Raw genomic sequence first — 17,491 nt, forward strand, 5'->3', positions numbered from 1 at the left:
GGATTTGCTGAGAAACGGGGCGAGATAGAGCGGCGTGGCCGGCCACCTCCCAACCTGATAGGTCGCCGCAGCCACTCACCCGGCGCAGCGCAGCAACAGATCGAAGAACATAAAGGAGAGGGTGCCAGCAAACAGCAGCAGACCCCCCCCCTGGAGGGAGTGGGGGGGGGGGGGGTGGGCAGGGGGGCGGGTGGGGGTAAATCTATTGATCCGAGATCAACCTGCTGCACTGAAGGAACTGGAGGGAGGAGATGGTTCAGCTTTAAAGGGAAAAAAAAGAAAAGAAACGGTTGTATGAAAAGATGAAAGCACAAAATCAAAGGTCAAAGGTTCTCCAGCGGAAATGAACTCCATGTTGCTGTGTTTGATTTATTGAATTTAAAATATAGTGAGGCCATGCATGACACTTTGTATCTACTAATGAAGAACCAATGGCACATTTGTGTGAATATCTATATCTATATCTATATCTATATCTATATCTATATATAGATATAGATATACATAGTAAATGTCATGGACTTATGGGTTCAGTCACCCATAACATTTACAAAAATGTGCCATTGGTTTTATATATATATATATATATATATATATATATAATAAAATATATATATATATATATATATATATACTATATATATATATATATATATATATATATATATATATATATATTAGTGCTGTCAATTGATTTGGTCAATGTGGAAAAAAATTAACTGAACTTCCTCAAGAGTATAAATAAAGTATGAATAGTTTAGTTTTTAATAGTTAGCACGAGTGCTAACGAGTTTAACGTTAGACCTCTTTTACAAGAACAATCCAATTTAACACATTTGGTTTTTGCGTTTTGGCTTCAGAACAATTTCTTGTTTACACGGCAACATTTTATAAAAGACGTCCGTTTAACAAGGAAATGTGCAGAAAAGCTGAAAACGATGTGGTTTTCATGCTGGGCCACTAGCGGGTGCTGTTGTTTGCCTTTGAAAGGACTCTATAAATGACTATCAATTGTCACGAAATGAATTAATCTCCTATTTAATGGACAGGAGCTAACACAAGGAACTGCAACCTTCCATATTGAGCTAGTTATTAGTTGCACTTCTCTTTATAAACACATTATTTGTCATCAGCGCCGTACAATTAAATCTGAACTGAGTCGAAAACGAGGCGTTGCCGCTCCATCGCCACTCGTACAAACTGAACGAATAAAAAAAACGACGTCATCAAGCAGCTTTTAAAAAAAAAAAATACACTCGCAAAGTTTTAAAGGGTTAAAATGTTCCCGACACGGCCGAGAGTCCAGCAATGCTGTCGGAGAAGCTTAATCCACTTTGGAGGAGCTTATCGATCCTCGCTAGCTTACAGACCGGCGCAGGGGTGAAGCGGGCGGCGGAGACGCGTCGGGGTTTGTAACGGGAGACGGGGAAAGTCCTGGCGCTCATTAACCCTTTTAGACGGGCAACACTGAGCAGCAGGCAAAATATTTCTATTTTTTCCCATCAATATTTCATCGCCGGCTCAGGACAAACAAAGCCGGGGGCTTTCGGGGGCGTAATGGTCCCATCTGTCTCCAGGTCTTCAGGACGTCGCTGCGCCGGTGTCCTTTGACACCAGAAAATAGGATTCGACATCAATGTAAACACACACACACACACACACACACACACACACACACACAAGGACTGAGAGTGTGTCCGGCCTGATTCTGATGGTTCCTCACAGACGGACAGATGGTGTCTTGATGTTGCAGCAGCAGATCAAGTTTCAGGAGCATGAATGAGTCGCACTTGTACCCAGCGTGAGGAAACACATTAGCAACAACCTACAACAGGTGCTTTAAGCCTCCCGAGTGACTAGAAACGTCAATTTACGCAAAAAAAACGAACAAATACTTCGGGAAATTGGCGACAATCTCAACATAAAGGACATTTTAGTGAAACTTTCTGGTGCAAAAAAATACAATGAAATGTACAAAATTAAAAAAATTTAAAACATGAAAGCTGTTGCATTCTGGGTGGTTTTGCAAGCTAGCTTTGTGGCTAATGCTAGTTAGCTAGCCTTAATGGTAGCGTCAGTGATTTCTCAGCTGAGCGCTCACTGTTGCTTCTATTAAGATTTTTGTTAAAAAAAAATTTTCAAACCACACACGCATGCAGAGAATCTGTGACAAACATTAACATTTTCAAAAAGTTGCAACCCCTCCCCCCCACTCCATTTCAATGGAGATGAAGTTGGAGCATTTTCAAAAAGTTGCTGTTACTCCCGTTTCCACGGAGACAGAGTTGGAGCATTTGCAAAAAAAAAGTACCATTTTCCCGACCCCGTTTCCACAGAAACTGCTTTTGAAAAGTTGTGTTTTCACCCCCGTTTCCATGGAGATGGAATCGGAGCATTTAAAAAAAAGTTACATTTTGTCCCGTTTCCAAGGAGATGGATTCGGAGTGTTTTCAAAAACTTGTGCTTTCACTCATTTTCACGGAGATGGAGTCAGAATGTTGCGTAAAAGTTGGATTTTACTCACTGGAGACAAAGTTGGAGCATTTTTTAAAAGTTGCACTCACTCCCCCCATCTCCATGGAGTGTTTTCGAAAAGTTGTGGTTCCCACATTATCATGGAGACGGAGTCAGGGTGTTTTAAAAAAAAAAAAGTTGTGTTGTTTTTTTTCCCCATGCTTTTGGGAAAAACCCGGTTTTAAAAAAAACAAAAAACAACCCACACCTGTACAGGTAGAACGTGGAAACCGTGAACGACCTCTAGTTTTAGAAACATCCTCACCCCGTCTGCATCGCCCTGCACTATCAATGAACGTGAAAGACATAAATATAAATAATGTACCGACAGCGAGCCGACAGACTCGTATCCTGGCGGTAAGACGGTGACCTCATCCCATTAGCGTTCTGCACAAACCCCCCCCGGGACCCCCCCCCCATTAATCCCCCCCCCCCTCCCATTAACCCCCTACCTGCCAAGTAAAGCGGCGTTAAGTGAAATGATGAAACTCGCCAACCGACCGGCAGGTTATCGATAAATAACTAATAGCATGAGCAGCCGATTAAAAATTCACAAACTTTGTTTTTTTCTTTTTGCAGGAGTGGAAATAAAAGTGCAAATTATTGCTGGAGGCCCCCTAGAGGTGGGGGGAAGGCGGGGTGGGGTGGGGTGGGGGGGCTCAGGTTACACCCAAGCCAGCCACTTTGGCCTCTAATTGGAGGTAATTAAGCCTCTCTGGTCATTGTTCCCGTCTTATTGTGTTTTGAGAGGAGAGGTCAGCGAACACGACGGGCGGACGGATTGAATGACCGCCAAATATTCTGATGGGCAAAAGACGGAAAGACATCGGCATGCACTTTGTCCGCCTAATTACTTTCTTCTTCTCCAACCCCCCCCCCCCACCCCCTCTTAAAAATCACTGTTTACAGGTGAAGATCTCTCATTCCCCGCCGGTGATTAACTCCTAATGAGGTCAAGATATCGCTGAGTCAGCGTCAGATATTTAGAGTCTCCCTGAAGTGAACCTGTGATTTGAAAAAAAATAAAAAATAAAAAAAATCCCCTAAATACCAGACTGGACTGTAATAAAAATGAAATAACATGAGTGCACTAACATTTGAGGCTCCGTTCACACTGCAGGAACCAGGGTTGCCAGGTTTGACTTGCTGTTTTCAGCCTAAATACTGTAAAAGAAAAAAAAAAAAACCACACACCTCAATAAAAACTCACCCTCTGTAGGAATCAACACCCACAAATGCAGGAAATATTAGTTAAAAGGCTAAAAGTTTGGTTCCCCAATTGGGGGGATACCCGCCATATCTGGCAACACAAAGTCAGCATGAAGATTAATTTTCACGTGTTTGTTAAATAAAAATCTGGTCAACATGAGGAGGGAAAGAAGAACAGTGAAGAAAAAAAAGAAGAAAAGAGCACAGCTTTTATTCTGGCGGAATGTCAGTAACGCCGCTTCGTAGGCTTCGAGTGATGCGTTCAGGTGCATCGCGTAAGAACGCCTTCCGACGGCGACTTTAAATGATAAACATGATTAGAATATGACTTAGAGAGCGTCATGGTGGGCCGTATGACATCATGCTAAATATATATGCACATATACTCCACATGTGAAACATATATAACATTAATTATAAATAAAATGTAAAAGTAGATTGAACAGGATTTATTTTTCTCCCCCCCCAAAAAAAATTCTGGAAAAACAAATTTCGGCAGACGCCGTCATTAATCCGATAAACAGGCAGTGGTCTGTGTTTGTATATTGTGAGGTGTTACTACCCCCCCCCCTACCCTCTCACCTACCCCCCTACCCCCCCCCCCCCCCCTCCACCCCCCCCACAGCTAAAAGGTGTCAGTCCTGCCTCGCGGTGCTGGGAAACCGCCTCACGTTACAAGTCCACACAGCCAGTCGGAGACCCCCCGCCGGGCCTAATGGGCGACGGGGAGTCCTCGGGACCCTTTCAGTCCCGCCGGAGCCCCCCCGGCCCCGCTCAATTACACGGCGGGCGTCTCGGTCTTCGCCCAGTCAATTACCAGCCAGCCCCTGCATTTACTGTCGCCGTGCGCGCAGGTTTGCGGGATAATCAGCGGCCAAAATTGCCCCGTTAGAACGAGGGGATGGATGGAGGGGTATTCAGATTAGTCAGTCAAGCTGAAGGGGGGGAGGGCGGTTCGGAGTGGGGGGGGGGGGGGGGGGGGGGGGGGGGGGGGTAAGGAGTGACGGGGACGGCTATCAATCTCAATCTGTCTTCGGCGGTCGGAAGAGTGAGGCGACCTTTCAAACGTCGTCTCCAGGAAGATATGATCCGGTGGAATTTTTTTTGATTCAGTTCACATGTGAGGAGATTTATTTATTTATTTATTTATTCATTTATTTTTTCAACATTTAAGCCACTGAGAGCAAAATTGCGCTTTACAGCGACGACGTGGCGGCAAAAAAGGCGACGGCCTTTCAAACCAGAGTGTGGAGTTCCTGAATGAGGCTTTTTGCAGTAACTGTAGTAGTAACTAGAAACTGCTAGTAACTTTTCAGGATCAAGAAAACACAGTTGAGTTTTTTACAAGTGGAAAAAAAAAAAAAAACACACACACACACAAAAAAAAACAAGAAAACATATTCCGTAGTGATTTCAGGGCCCGTTTCCATGACAACGGTGGTCAGAGTCACTGAAAACACAAGTTTTATGAAACGCTGCACATAACTGCCTCAATATAGTCGTTCTGCACATGGTCAGTAGCTTGGTGCTTTTATTTTGACAGTCACTCTAATAACAGTCCAACTTCGTAGTTTTATTTTCACAGTCATCATAATAACAATCCAACTTGGTAGTTTTATTTTGACAGTCACTGTAATAACTATCCAACTTTGTAGTTTTATTTTGACAGTCATCGTAATAACCATCCAACTTGGTAGTTTTATTTTGACAGTCACTGTAATAACAATCCAATTTGGTACTTTTATTTTGACGGCCACCGTAATAACAATCCAACTTGGTAGTTTTATTTTGACAGTCCCGTGATAACTATCCAACTTGGTAGTTTTATTTTGACAGTCCCGTTATAACTATCCAACTTGGTAGTTTTATTTTGACAGTCACCGTAAGAACAATCCAACTTGGTAGTTTTACTTTGACAGTCACGTTATAACTATCCAACTTGGTACTTTTATTTTGACAGTCATCATAATAACAATCCAACTTGGTAGTTTTACTTTGACAGTCACGTTATAACTATCCAACTTGGTAGTTTTATTTTGACAGTCACCGTAACAACAATCCAACTTGGTACTTTTATTTTGACAGTCCCGTTATAACTATCCAACTTGGTACTTTTATTTTGACAGTCATCATAATAACAATCCAACTTGGTAGTTTTACTTTGACAGTCACGTTATAACTATCCAACTTGGTAGTTTTATTTTGACAGTCATCATAATAACAATCCAACTTGGTAGTTTTACTTTGACAGTCACGTTATAACAATCCAACTTGGTACTTTTATTTTGACAGCCACTGTAATAACAACCCAACTTGGCCGTCTGCCCACTAGAATGTCGGAATGTGTTCCAGCGTTGATGTTTATATCGTGTCGTTCTCTGCTGTGACCTCATCACAGACACAACAGCGCCGACTGGTGGCCTGGCATGCTCACTACACCTCTTTCACTCCACCTCTTTCGGCGTTTCCTTGTCAGGAGACCTCTTTTCTTAAAATGTTGCCGTGTGAATGTGAATTTTTTTTCCGAACGAAAACACATAGAAATGATGCGTTTCCACTTGAAAGGTTGTCGTGGAAACGAACCCCAGTCTTTTACCGACGGCTCCGCTAAGCGCTAACGCTAAACCGCGAGAACTGTGTTGCCTCGCCGCGTCTCCCTGTTGCGTCCGCGAGGCAGGTAGGGGCAACCGGCCGCCACCTGACCGAGAGGAATTAATCATCCTTGACCCCGGAGCAATTACCCCCTCATTACCCCGCGCCGCGGCCCGACTCTCTGGGGAGCGCCCGGGGGCGAACAATGGCGCGACATGAAAAGCCGGCGGCGTGGCGCTAATGGGCAACTCGCCAGCCGCGCGGCTCCCCGGGAGTCCAGGTCCGCCGACCTTGCAGTCGCCTGTCACTCTCCAGCGGCGCACCTACAAAAGAACGCCATTGTCGGGGGGAGGTGGGGGGGTGAAGGGGGGGAAGGGGGGGGGGGGAATCAGGCATCCGTGACCTCCGGGAGACGGGGGTTCAAGAAGCAGGGCCGCCGGAGACGAGAGGCCCGGAGCGGCGGAGAGAAAAGAGCCGACGGGAACAAAAGGTGGAGGCGACGTGTTTGTCGTTTCCGCCTCTCGGTTCCAGTTTCTAACACGACACCTGGAAAACGACAAACTATTTATAGATCGGTTATTTCTCCGCGTGGCGGCTGCGCTCTCTTCACTTCAGACCCATATTGTATATATGTACAAGGTACCTAATAATATAATATGATATATTTATTCTCAAGGACATATTAATTAAAAAATATGCATTTTATTGACACATTTTGATCAGATAATTTGTCTAAATATAGTTTGACTATCAAATAAGTAGAAGCTAAAGGAAATTATCTATTATTTACAGAGAAGGAGGGTTATTTAATAAGTTCTTCCCGCTGCTTTTCAGACATTCTACCTGATTATATTATTTTCTTTGTGTGGTGGAATACCTGGTGATCTGATGCACTGCCCACTTAAATTAATAAATAAAGAAAAAATACAATTAATGTATTGGATATGTTTTTACATCCATGTACGCCCGGAGAATAACTCAAACTTTTAATTTGAATTATTTCACATTTATGTCTTAATGTCCCCGTTTTTTAAAAGAGAGAATTTTTTCTTTACAGGAAGTCAAAATATTCAAATGAAGAGAATTGATGGATTTTGTTTCACACTGTCTGACAATACATCTTAAAGTACATCTAATATATATATATATAACTATATAACTATGTATATAATTATATAACTATATATATAACTATATATACATGTTTTATGTGATAAATTACATTAATTAGCAATTTCTTCAACTTTTTAATCCATTCCAGTTAAATTACTATTATATATATATATATATATATATATATATATATATATATATATAATTAATAGTAATTAGTGAATAGTAAAAGTTGAAGAAATTGCTAATTAATGTAGGTCATCACATAAAACATCGTTAGACGCAAACGAGCAAAAAACAAAAAAAAAGATGCGTTTTAACTTGAAAATACAAACGAGGCCTAAGAAGAGGAAACGATCCTTTAATTTAGAGACAAAACAATCTTCTTTTTCTTCTCGGCTGCTCAAAAATATAAATCCCGTCCACAGGTCGGCGTGAACGCGACGCCTGAGGGCGACGTAGTACGTATGCCGGGCCTGCAGAGGGCGCTGTGACTCACCAGGCTCACAGAAGCAGAGGACATTTGATTTGTTCTCTGAACCAGTTTACATTAAGTCTCAAGTGAAAACGAAGGTTGTTTTTTTTTGGGGGGGTAGAAAGAAGGTCGGAATGATGTCGCGTTGCTCCGTCTTTGGTTTTAACCCCCCCTTCCCCCCCCCGGCTCTGGAGGAGACCCCATACTGAGCAGTGAAATATACAAATGTGACAAATTGGTTTTCCTTCCACCTGAGTTGTGCCATTGGAGCTCGGAGATGGCGTCCTCTCTTCCGCTCTGCCGGCGCCCCCCCCCCCCCAGGCCCCGCCCCCCCAGGCCCCGCCAGGCCTGCTTCATCTGCATATTGCAAATATGATCTGGGATCCGTCGGGGTTAGGGTTGGGGGGGGGGGGGGCACTTAAACAGGCAGGCATTAATAAACCGTCTCTGCCAAAACGCTTTCAGATGCTAAAAATCAACGCTGTTCATTTAAAAAGACAAAAAACAAAAAAAAACACAATTCATGACTTTTTATTCATAACGCTCTTCAAGTCCCGTATCAAACACTCATTTACAGAATAATCTGAAATCACCCGATTTAAAAAATAAAAATACAAACGTGTCGGGTCTCGTCGTCCGCCTCTCCCGGGCCGGCGCTAGCTGGAGCTAACGGAACCCCACGCTTTAAAAAAAAAAAAAAAAAAAAACCAGAGAGGTACGGCGTGGAAGTGAAACGTGAGGAGAGGCGGTGGTGGTGGTGGCGGTTCACTGTTTGGGGTCGGAGAAGCCCTGCAGGCGGTGGTGTTCCCTCAACCTGAGGTGGAGACGGGGGGGGGGGGGGGGAGGGGCAGAATAAAACAATAGTTTTTGAATATTTCAAAAACTTGTGTTTTTAATCCAGGGGTCTGCAGCATGTGGCTCTATAGCGCCGCTGTAATGGCTCCCTGCAGCTGACAGAACCTTTTTATTCACTTTTATTTTCTTCATTTAATTTATTACATTGCACTGTTTTTTTTGTTTGTTTGTTTTAAAAAAAAATAAGGACTCTTATTTTATGGCTTAAAAATAGCTGAGCACAGATGGAGCAGCTAAACTGACTAATATTGAATCAACAAGAACAAAAATAAAATGAGGTGATTGTAATAAAAAAAACAAAAAAGGTAAAATAGCAAAATAGATTAAAAACATAAAATGCCTCAAATCGGTACAAAAAAGAAAAACAAACGGAATATTTTTAAATACCTAATTTAAAAGAGACACAATAGGTAAAAAAAAAACAAAAAAAACATTTAAAATAGCTAAAATAGATTTTTTCAAAAAGTATCGCCTCAAATGAAAAAAATATTAATTCCATTTTAAACTAATTAGAAACAGATAAAAAAAATGTAAACAATAAACCTCTACTAGAATAATGGGGTCTGCAGCATGTGGCTCTATAGCGCCGCTGTAATGGCTTAAAATAGCTAAAAGATTTTTTCAAAAAGTATCGCCTCAAATGAAAAAAATTATTTATTCACTTTTATTTCAAAAACGTGTGTATTTAATCCAGGGGTCTGCAGCATGTGGCTCTATAGTGCCGCTGTAATGGCTCCCTGCAGCTGACAGAACCTTTTTATTCACTTTTATTTTACAATAGCTAAAAATAGCGAAAATAGATTTTTTTTTTAAAAGTATCGCCTCAAATGAAAAAAATATTAATTCCATTTTAAATTAATTAAAAACAGATAAAACATTTTTTTTTAACAATAAACCTCCACTAGAATAATGGCAAATTATGTCTGACGTTCTAAGTTACAGTTAAATTTACAAATTGTGGCGACAGACGGAAGGTTTGTTGGTCATGAAGCTTCCAGACCCCCGACTGAACCGTCGTGTTGAAAAGGCTCACCTGACGGCGTTAATCTTGATGAAGCCGGAGGCGTCGGCCGGGTCGTAGTCGCCCTGCTTGTCCATGCTGAGAGAGAGAGAGAGAGACAGAGAGAGAGAGAGAGAGAGAGAGAGGGGCGAGATTTAAATCCCACTTCAAAAAGGTGCAGATTGTTTCCATCCATCGCTCCGGAGGTCAAACCGCCTGGAAAACGCCCTGCAGTTCCGCCAGCTGCTGGTTAGGGGGCGCCGGCGCCTGAAACCAACACTGACCACTGGGAGGAGGTGAAGAAGAAACACGGCTCACGGAATAATAGCTGTTCTGCACATGCTCAGTAGAAGGAAATAAAGATCAAAGCTTGTCTCCACGGAGTCATGACTTCCTGTCCAGATTCTCCTCGGACCTGGTGCTTTTATTTTGACAGTCATCCGTAATAACGATCCAACTTGGTACTTTTATTTTGACAGTCACCGTAATAACAATCCAACATTGTACTTTTATTTTGTCTGTCACCATAATAACAATCCAACTTGGTAGTTTTATTTTGACAGCCACTGTAATAACAATCCAACCTGCTAGTTTTATTTTGACAGTGACCATAATAACAGTCCAACTTGGTACTTTTATTTTGACAGCCACTGTAATAACAATCCAACTTGCTAGTTTTATTTTGATAGTCACCATAATAACAATCCAACTTGCTAGTTTTATTTTAATAGTCACCATAATAACAATCCAACTTGCTAGTTTTATTTTAATAGTCACCATAATAACAATCCAACTTGGTACTTTTATTTTGACAGTAACCATAATAACAATCCATGCTAACTACCTCATTTTCAGCATTGTTTTCAAAATGTTCCCACGTAAACACAAATATTTTCTCAAATGAAATTACAAAAACTGTTTCTGTGTAGTTTTTATACAAATCTACACAATAAATATTGTGATGCAAAGTAGAAAAAAATAAAAGTAAAACCAACATAAATGGGCCTTCAGCCTCCATCAAGTGTTATTTAATGATTATGGAACAGCCGTTAACGATACATTACATATTGAAAATACAATATGAGTTTAGCGTAAATATATTTGGTACATTTTCTACAGTCTGTGGTTGAAAAACACTCAGTACATGTAATTTAGTGCCTTTTGTATGTGGTCCTAAAGCCTCGAGATGAAAGCATCAAAGCACATTGTGGCTGTTCATGTTTATTACTCCTTATGCTGCTTCTCTGTGTGACGCAAGACACCCTCTGCTGGCGGGAACCGGTACCTCGGCACGAGACGGACCGCGGCTAATTGGTTAACCTCATAAATTTATCACACAAAAAAAAAAAAAAAAAAAGGGGGGGGGGGGGGGGGAAATCATCTTAAATCGTCCCGATTTTCCAGGTTACATTGAAATAACCTAAAGAAAACTCATCCTATACGTTTAAAGGGGCGACGCGTCTGGGCGACATTGTGTTCGCAAACTGATCGATGCGTTTGCGGCGGCGGCGGTAAACACGAGCGACATGGGGGCTTTTCTCCAACGACAACAAGGATAACTGGATCACTGATAGTCTGCTCGTTTTTTTTTTGTTTTTTTTTTTAAATAATACCGCCATCGATTTTCCTTTGAAAGGCTCGTTTTTTTTCTTCCTTTTCTTCCCCAGAGCGCGGCTCGTCTCCGGATGATTGAGAATCGATTAGCGGAGAGTGAAAAGACTCCGGCGCAACACACGATGATAAAAAAAAAAAAAAAAAAAAGAAAAACGAAAAATACACTTCTTTTAAAATACGTTCCCATTATATCAACCGCCAGCTGAACGTTGAGACGATTCCGTAATCTGATGTTTGTCTTCCAGTTCATCCGAAAGAGAGAAAGAAAGAAAAAGGTGCTAAATCTATAAGTTGTGGGGGGAGGGGGGGGTGGGGGGGGGAGTGGAGGGGAAGGGGGGGGGGGGGGGGGGTCCTTCCTTCGTTGTGGAGACATTTCTTCTCACAAAGAAGTGCCGCGGCCGCCGCGTAATTACGAGTAGTTTCTACCTGCGGGGTTTAATACACTCCCTTACCGAGTCCCCCCCCCCCCCCCACTACCCCCCCCCCCCCCCCTCCCTCCGACTCCCAATGTACAGCCCGCCGCTCATTCTTCAGGAGCACTTAGCGAAAGAGGAAATTGCCAACAAATGATAGGATAAACACGATAAAAAAGAAAAAAGCCGACAACTAAATCATCAACTCTCAATACCGAGGCTCCCTGCCCGGCACCTGAACGCCACAGAGTGTGTGTGTGTGTGTGTGTGCGTGTGTAGCGTGTGTGTGTGTGTGTTGCTCTGAAAAGAAACCCTGCAGTCTAATTGAGAGCGACGCCAGCCGAGAGCGAGGAGGGTGACATTTGTGTCTCAGATGGGTGCGGTGACGGGCCGTATTACCACTGCGTTAATGACGCCGTTTACCGTGGCCCGCCGAGAGGCGGCGGGGTGTCAGCGGGGGCTTTCACGCCTAATCTGGTCTGTGTGTGTGTGTGTGTGTGTGTGTGTGCGTGCTGCCTTCAGGTGTATCGCTGGCAGGTCTGTCGGCACTAAAAGATGTCAGGATATCATAAAGCAGGTCTGTGATTTCGAGGGGAAAAAAGGGAAAATTAATCGCATTATTGCTGCACTTTACAGACGACGTGTCACACAAACATGTGAAGTCTTTGTGGGGGAAAAAAAAAAAAAAAAAAAAAAGCTTTTAAAACTTTTGTACTCCCCTCTTTCTCGGCACATTTCATTACGAGGCTTGATCTTCATCTACGCGACTTTTCTTGCAGACGCACGAGGACCGAAGATAATAAAACTACATGTTGATCTGGAGGAAATGGCTCCATGCAAACACTTGTTTTTAGTGACTGTCAAAATAAAAGTACCAAGTTGGATTGTTATTATGGTGACTGTCAAAATAAAACTACCAAGTTGGGTTGTTATTACAGAGACTGTCGAAATAAAACTTGCAAATTGGATTGTTATTATGGCGACTGTCAAAATAAAAGTACCAAATTGGATTGTTATTATGGCGACTGGCAAAATAAAAGTACCAAGTTGGATCGTTATTGCGGTGACTGTCAAAATAAAACTACAAATTGGGTTATTACAGAGACTGTCAAAATAAAACTTGCAAATTGGATTGTTATTATGGTGACTGTCAAAATAAAACTACCAAGTTGGGTTGTTATAACAGACTGTCAAAATAAAAGTACCCAGTTGGATTGTTATTACAGACTGTCAAAATAAAAGTACCAAGTTGGATTGTTATTACGGTGACTGTCAAAATAAAAGCACCAAGTTTGGTTGTTATTACAGACTGTCAAAATAAAAGTACCAAGTTGGATTGTTATTACGGTGACTGTCAAAATAAAAGCACCAAGTTGGATTGTTATTGCGGTGACTGTCAAAATAAAAGTACCAAATTGGATTGTTATTGTTAATAAGACAAATTTCTTTTTTATCATCATTTTTTGGAGCGATGGCCGAATTGGCCCGTGTGTGTGTGTGTGTGTGTGTGTGTGTGTGTGTGTGTGTGTGTGTGTGTGTGTGTGTGTGTGTGTGTGTGTGTGTGTGTGTGTGTAAAATGAGCTCCTTCATGAGGCTCCATCTGTCAGTGGCCTGGAGGACTTTGAGATAAAACACTTTGCGGCAGCAGCTCGGATTATGAGCTTCCCTCCATTAAGAAACTCTCATGTGAGAATTCCAGAGTTTCACAGACGAATCGCGGCTCCGAGAAAACCTCCAGTCACTCCTGGAACTGGAATAAAGTACAGATCTGAACAGAACTGGAAACATTTTTTTGTATTTTATTTCTCCAGGCCTGATGAGATCCTGAGAAAAGTGATTTTTTTATTTTTTCCATGTATGAAGAAAAACGCAAATAAACAGAATTAAGTATAGAGTCAGCAGAAAGGTGTTTTTGTACCTGGAGTAAAACAGTGACGTTTGTAAATAAAACTCCTCAATGACTGAAAATCGCTGCTCCTCAAAGTCGAGCTGTAATTTAGGGTCAAAAGCCTAATTAAATTTTTCACATTCTAAAATATCATTATTAACGACGGTTTGGATCCAAACGCAGTAAATTTTACTAAACGGAACCTTTGGAGGTCCTTAAATTAAAAGCTGCAATTGTTGATAAACTCATAATTTCACACTACGGCCTGTTTACACAACAACGCTTTGAAAACAATGTTGTTTTCATGTTGGGCCACTAGTGGGTGCTGTTGTTTATTTTTGTAACAACACCACACACTGTTGTTGTTATTACAGTGACTGTCAAAATAAAACTACCAAGTTGGATTGTTATTACAGTGACTGTCAAAATAAAACCACCAAGTTGGATTGTTACTACAGTGACTGTCAAAATAAACCACCAAGTTGGATTGCTATTACAGTGACTGTCAAAATAAAACCACCAAGTTGGATTGTTATTACAGTGACTGTCAAAATAAAACTAACAAGTTGGATTGTTACTACAGTGACTGTCAAAATAAAACCATCAAGTTGGATTGCTATTACAGTGACTGTCAAAATAAAACCACCAAGTTGGATTGTTACTACAGTGACTGTCAAAATAAAACCACCAAGTTGGATTGCTATTACAGTGACTGTCAAAATAAAAGTACCAAGTTGGATTGTTATTGCAGTGACTGTCAAAATAAAATCACCAAGTTGGATTGTTATTACAGTGACTGTCAAAATAAAACCACCAAGTTGGATTGTTATTACGGTGGCTGTCAAAATAAAACTACCAAGTTGGATTGTTCTTGTCACTGTCAAAATAAAACCACCAAGTTGGATTGTTATTGCAGTGACTGTCAAAATAAAACCACCAAGTTGGATTGTTATTGCAGTGACTGTCAAAATAAAACCACCAAGTTGGATTGTTATTACAGTGACTGTCAAAATAAAACCACCAAGTTGGATAGTTATTACAGCGACTGTCTCTACTGAGCATGTGCAGAACTACTATATTTGCACATGTGCAGTAGCGACGTTTCAGAAAAGTTGCACTTCACCCCGTTTCCACGGCGACGGCGCGAGGACCCTTTTCAACAACTCTCAGGTTCCCGAGCGCCGTCGCAAAGTAGAACAGAAACTCAGAAACGCAACAAAGGTTTTGTGTTTCCGCTTCAAAAAGGTTGTTTAGAAACGCGGCCGTCTGTTGTTCTAATTTACATTTTCAGCCATTAACGTGCGTCGCCACTAAATAATTCATAGTTTCACACTCCATTTACGTCTTTCAGTCTTGCTGTTTTTTTTTCTCTCCCCCAAATTTCAAAAGAAACTAAAAACGTGCTGGGAAAAGGGATTAACCCCCCCCTCTCAACCCCCCCCACTCACCCCCCCCCCCACTCAGAACCACTGACCTGCACTAACGTAACCTGACACACTGAGTATTCACACCTTCTTACATAATCTGAGGTATTACTGCTCTTAATAACGTGACGTACAACTTGATACTTGCGACAGGCATCACTTACTTTATGTCATAGGTGGAGGGGGGAGGGGTGTGGGTGGGGGTGTGTGTGGGCGGGGGCACCACCACCCCCAAACTCATGTATTTATCAATTAATGATTAATACATTTATTAACATTTTTTATTATAAATACATGAATGGCAATTTAATAAAAATATATTTATAAAAAATGTTTATTATATAATTTTTTTAAATGAATGAATTAAAAAAATGAAATAATAAATAATACTAATAATAAAAAATTTAAATAAAGAAAGAAACACAAATAAATAAAGAAATAAAATTGTCTCTACAACATAAACAAAAGAATTCACATTTTTACTTCCATATTTTGTGAATAAAGTCCCCCCATAATAATAAATAAAAAATAAAAAAATATAAAAGAATTTAAATAAAGAAATAAAAATAAAGGAATAAAATTGTCTGTACAACAAACATTAAAAAAATAAAAAAATAAAAAAATGTAAATAAATAAATAAAAATAATTAAATATATAAAATTGTCTCTACAACATATACACAAAAACAATTCACATTTTTACTTCCATATTATGTGAATAAAGGCCCCCCGCCCCCCCCATGATGGACATTTGTAGTTCTCTTATTCTACTTTATCATCTAATTGTAGTGAATTATCGTAAATAACTGGAATTTCTCTGCTTTTCGTAATGGCATTGTTTATTTGTTTTTTATTTTAAATTCAGAAAAGTGATGTTTTTAACTTGTAATGTTTCATTTTGGAGGAGAAAAAAAAAAGAGCGAGAGAAAGAAATTCACGGAGTTCAAGCTGGAGTTTCAGAAACAACTTCTCCTGTCCTCCCCGGAAGACGTTTTTGAAAAGAGTCATCGACTCAGAAAACGGAGCAGAATGAGGTCAGAGCAGGTTAAAAGTACAGTTTCAGCTCGATTTTCCCTTTTCACACACGACAACAGACTCTCGCCCGCCGTATTGATTTATTTTTTGTGTTTTGTATTTCCCGGCTTCTGCTTCCAAACCAGTGCAAGAAACTGAAAGGTTCACTGTGGGAGCCCCCCTTCTACCCCCCCCCCCCCCCCCCCCTCCCTCCACCTCTTCCTGACCTGCCTAACGACCATGACACTCCAGTACTTTGCTCCTAAAAGCCCAGTGAAATCACCTCCTTCTCTCCTCTGGATGAAAACACCATTAGCTCTCCGACTCCGGGGTGTGTGTGTGTGTGTGTGTGTGTGTGTGTGTGTGTGTGTGTGTGTGTGTGTGTGTGTGTGTGTGTGTGTGTGTGTGTGTGTGTGTGTGTGTGTGTGTGTGTGTGTGTGTCTTAAGTGGGGAGGGGGAGCCATATGGAGGGGTTTTACTCTGGTCAGGGTTGAGCCAGCCCAGGGGCCAGTGGGGGTCAGACTCCTGAACAAACCCACTGTTAGCGCTGCTCGGGAGGCCGTGTGTGTGTGTGTGTGTGTGTGTGTGTGTGTGTGTGTGTGTCACCCCCCCCCCCCCCCCCCCCCCCCACCCAAAGGAACAGCTCCCATCACTCTGCGATGTCTTTGTGAGTTCACCCTGCTCATGTGCAGGACCGTCAATGCGTTCTGGCCCCGCCCCCCACAATAGGCCCCACCCCCCCTCGACTCACCTGACCAGCTCCTCGTTGTACAGCGACTTGGGAGACTCTCGCCCCAGCAGGTAGACGTGACCCTTGAAGACCGACAGCTGGACCTTGCCCTCCACGTTCTCCTGGGACTTGGCGATGCAGTGGCGCACAAAGTCACACTCCGGACTGTACCAGAAACCTGCGGGGGGGGGGGGGGGGGGGTGAGGGGGGTGAGGGGGGTGAGGGGGTTATTTATCCAACTCAGGTTCATCACACGAAATGAAAGTCAAATCCAGATCTCGCGTCACATTTCTGGAAAATGTCCATATCTTGGACAAAATAATTGTTGATTCTACAGTCATAATGTTAACAAATGAAAAAAAACAATTAAACTTAACAATTGTAGTTTCTTGTTTACAAAATAAAACAAAGAAAGTTAATTTCAAGAAGTTGCATTTTTTTTTTTTTTTTTTTTTAATATATCACTTTAATGGACTTATTATTGAGGAGTTACGGCAAACGTTTTGCAATGCAATTAAAAAAAATCTAATTTTTAACAAAAAACAAATTTTTAAATAGTTTCTCTTTCTTTACATGACAATAAAGGAGAATAAAGGAGAACAAAGGAGAATAAAGCAGAGCAAAAGAGAATAATGGAACAATAAAGTAGAA

The 17,491-nt window shown here is 41.5% G+C and overlaps 1 protein-coding gene across 1 annotated transcript; it reads right to left on the reverse strand.

Moving 5' to 3' along the window:
• Positions 1-8,462: 8,462 nt before the first annotated feature.
• Positions 8,463-17,018, reverse strand: LOC308147968 (argininosuccinate synthase-like; the record flags this gene model as incomplete). Its single annotated transcript, XM_080521363.1, has 3 exons — positions 8,463-8,717; positions 9,792-9,857; positions 16,862-17,018. Coding segments are annotated over 3 exons (272 nt in total), but the record flags the coding sequence as incomplete, so codon positions are not given.
• Positions 17,019-17,491: the final 473 nt, after the last annotated feature.

This window comes from Blennius ocellaris, assembly GCF_963422515.1.
Source record: "Blennius ocellaris genome assembly, contig: SCAFFOLD_382, whole genome shotgun sequence".
Classification (NCBI taxonomy): Eukaryota; Metazoa; Chordata; class Actinopteri; order Blenniiformes; family Blenniidae; genus Blennius; species Blennius ocellaris.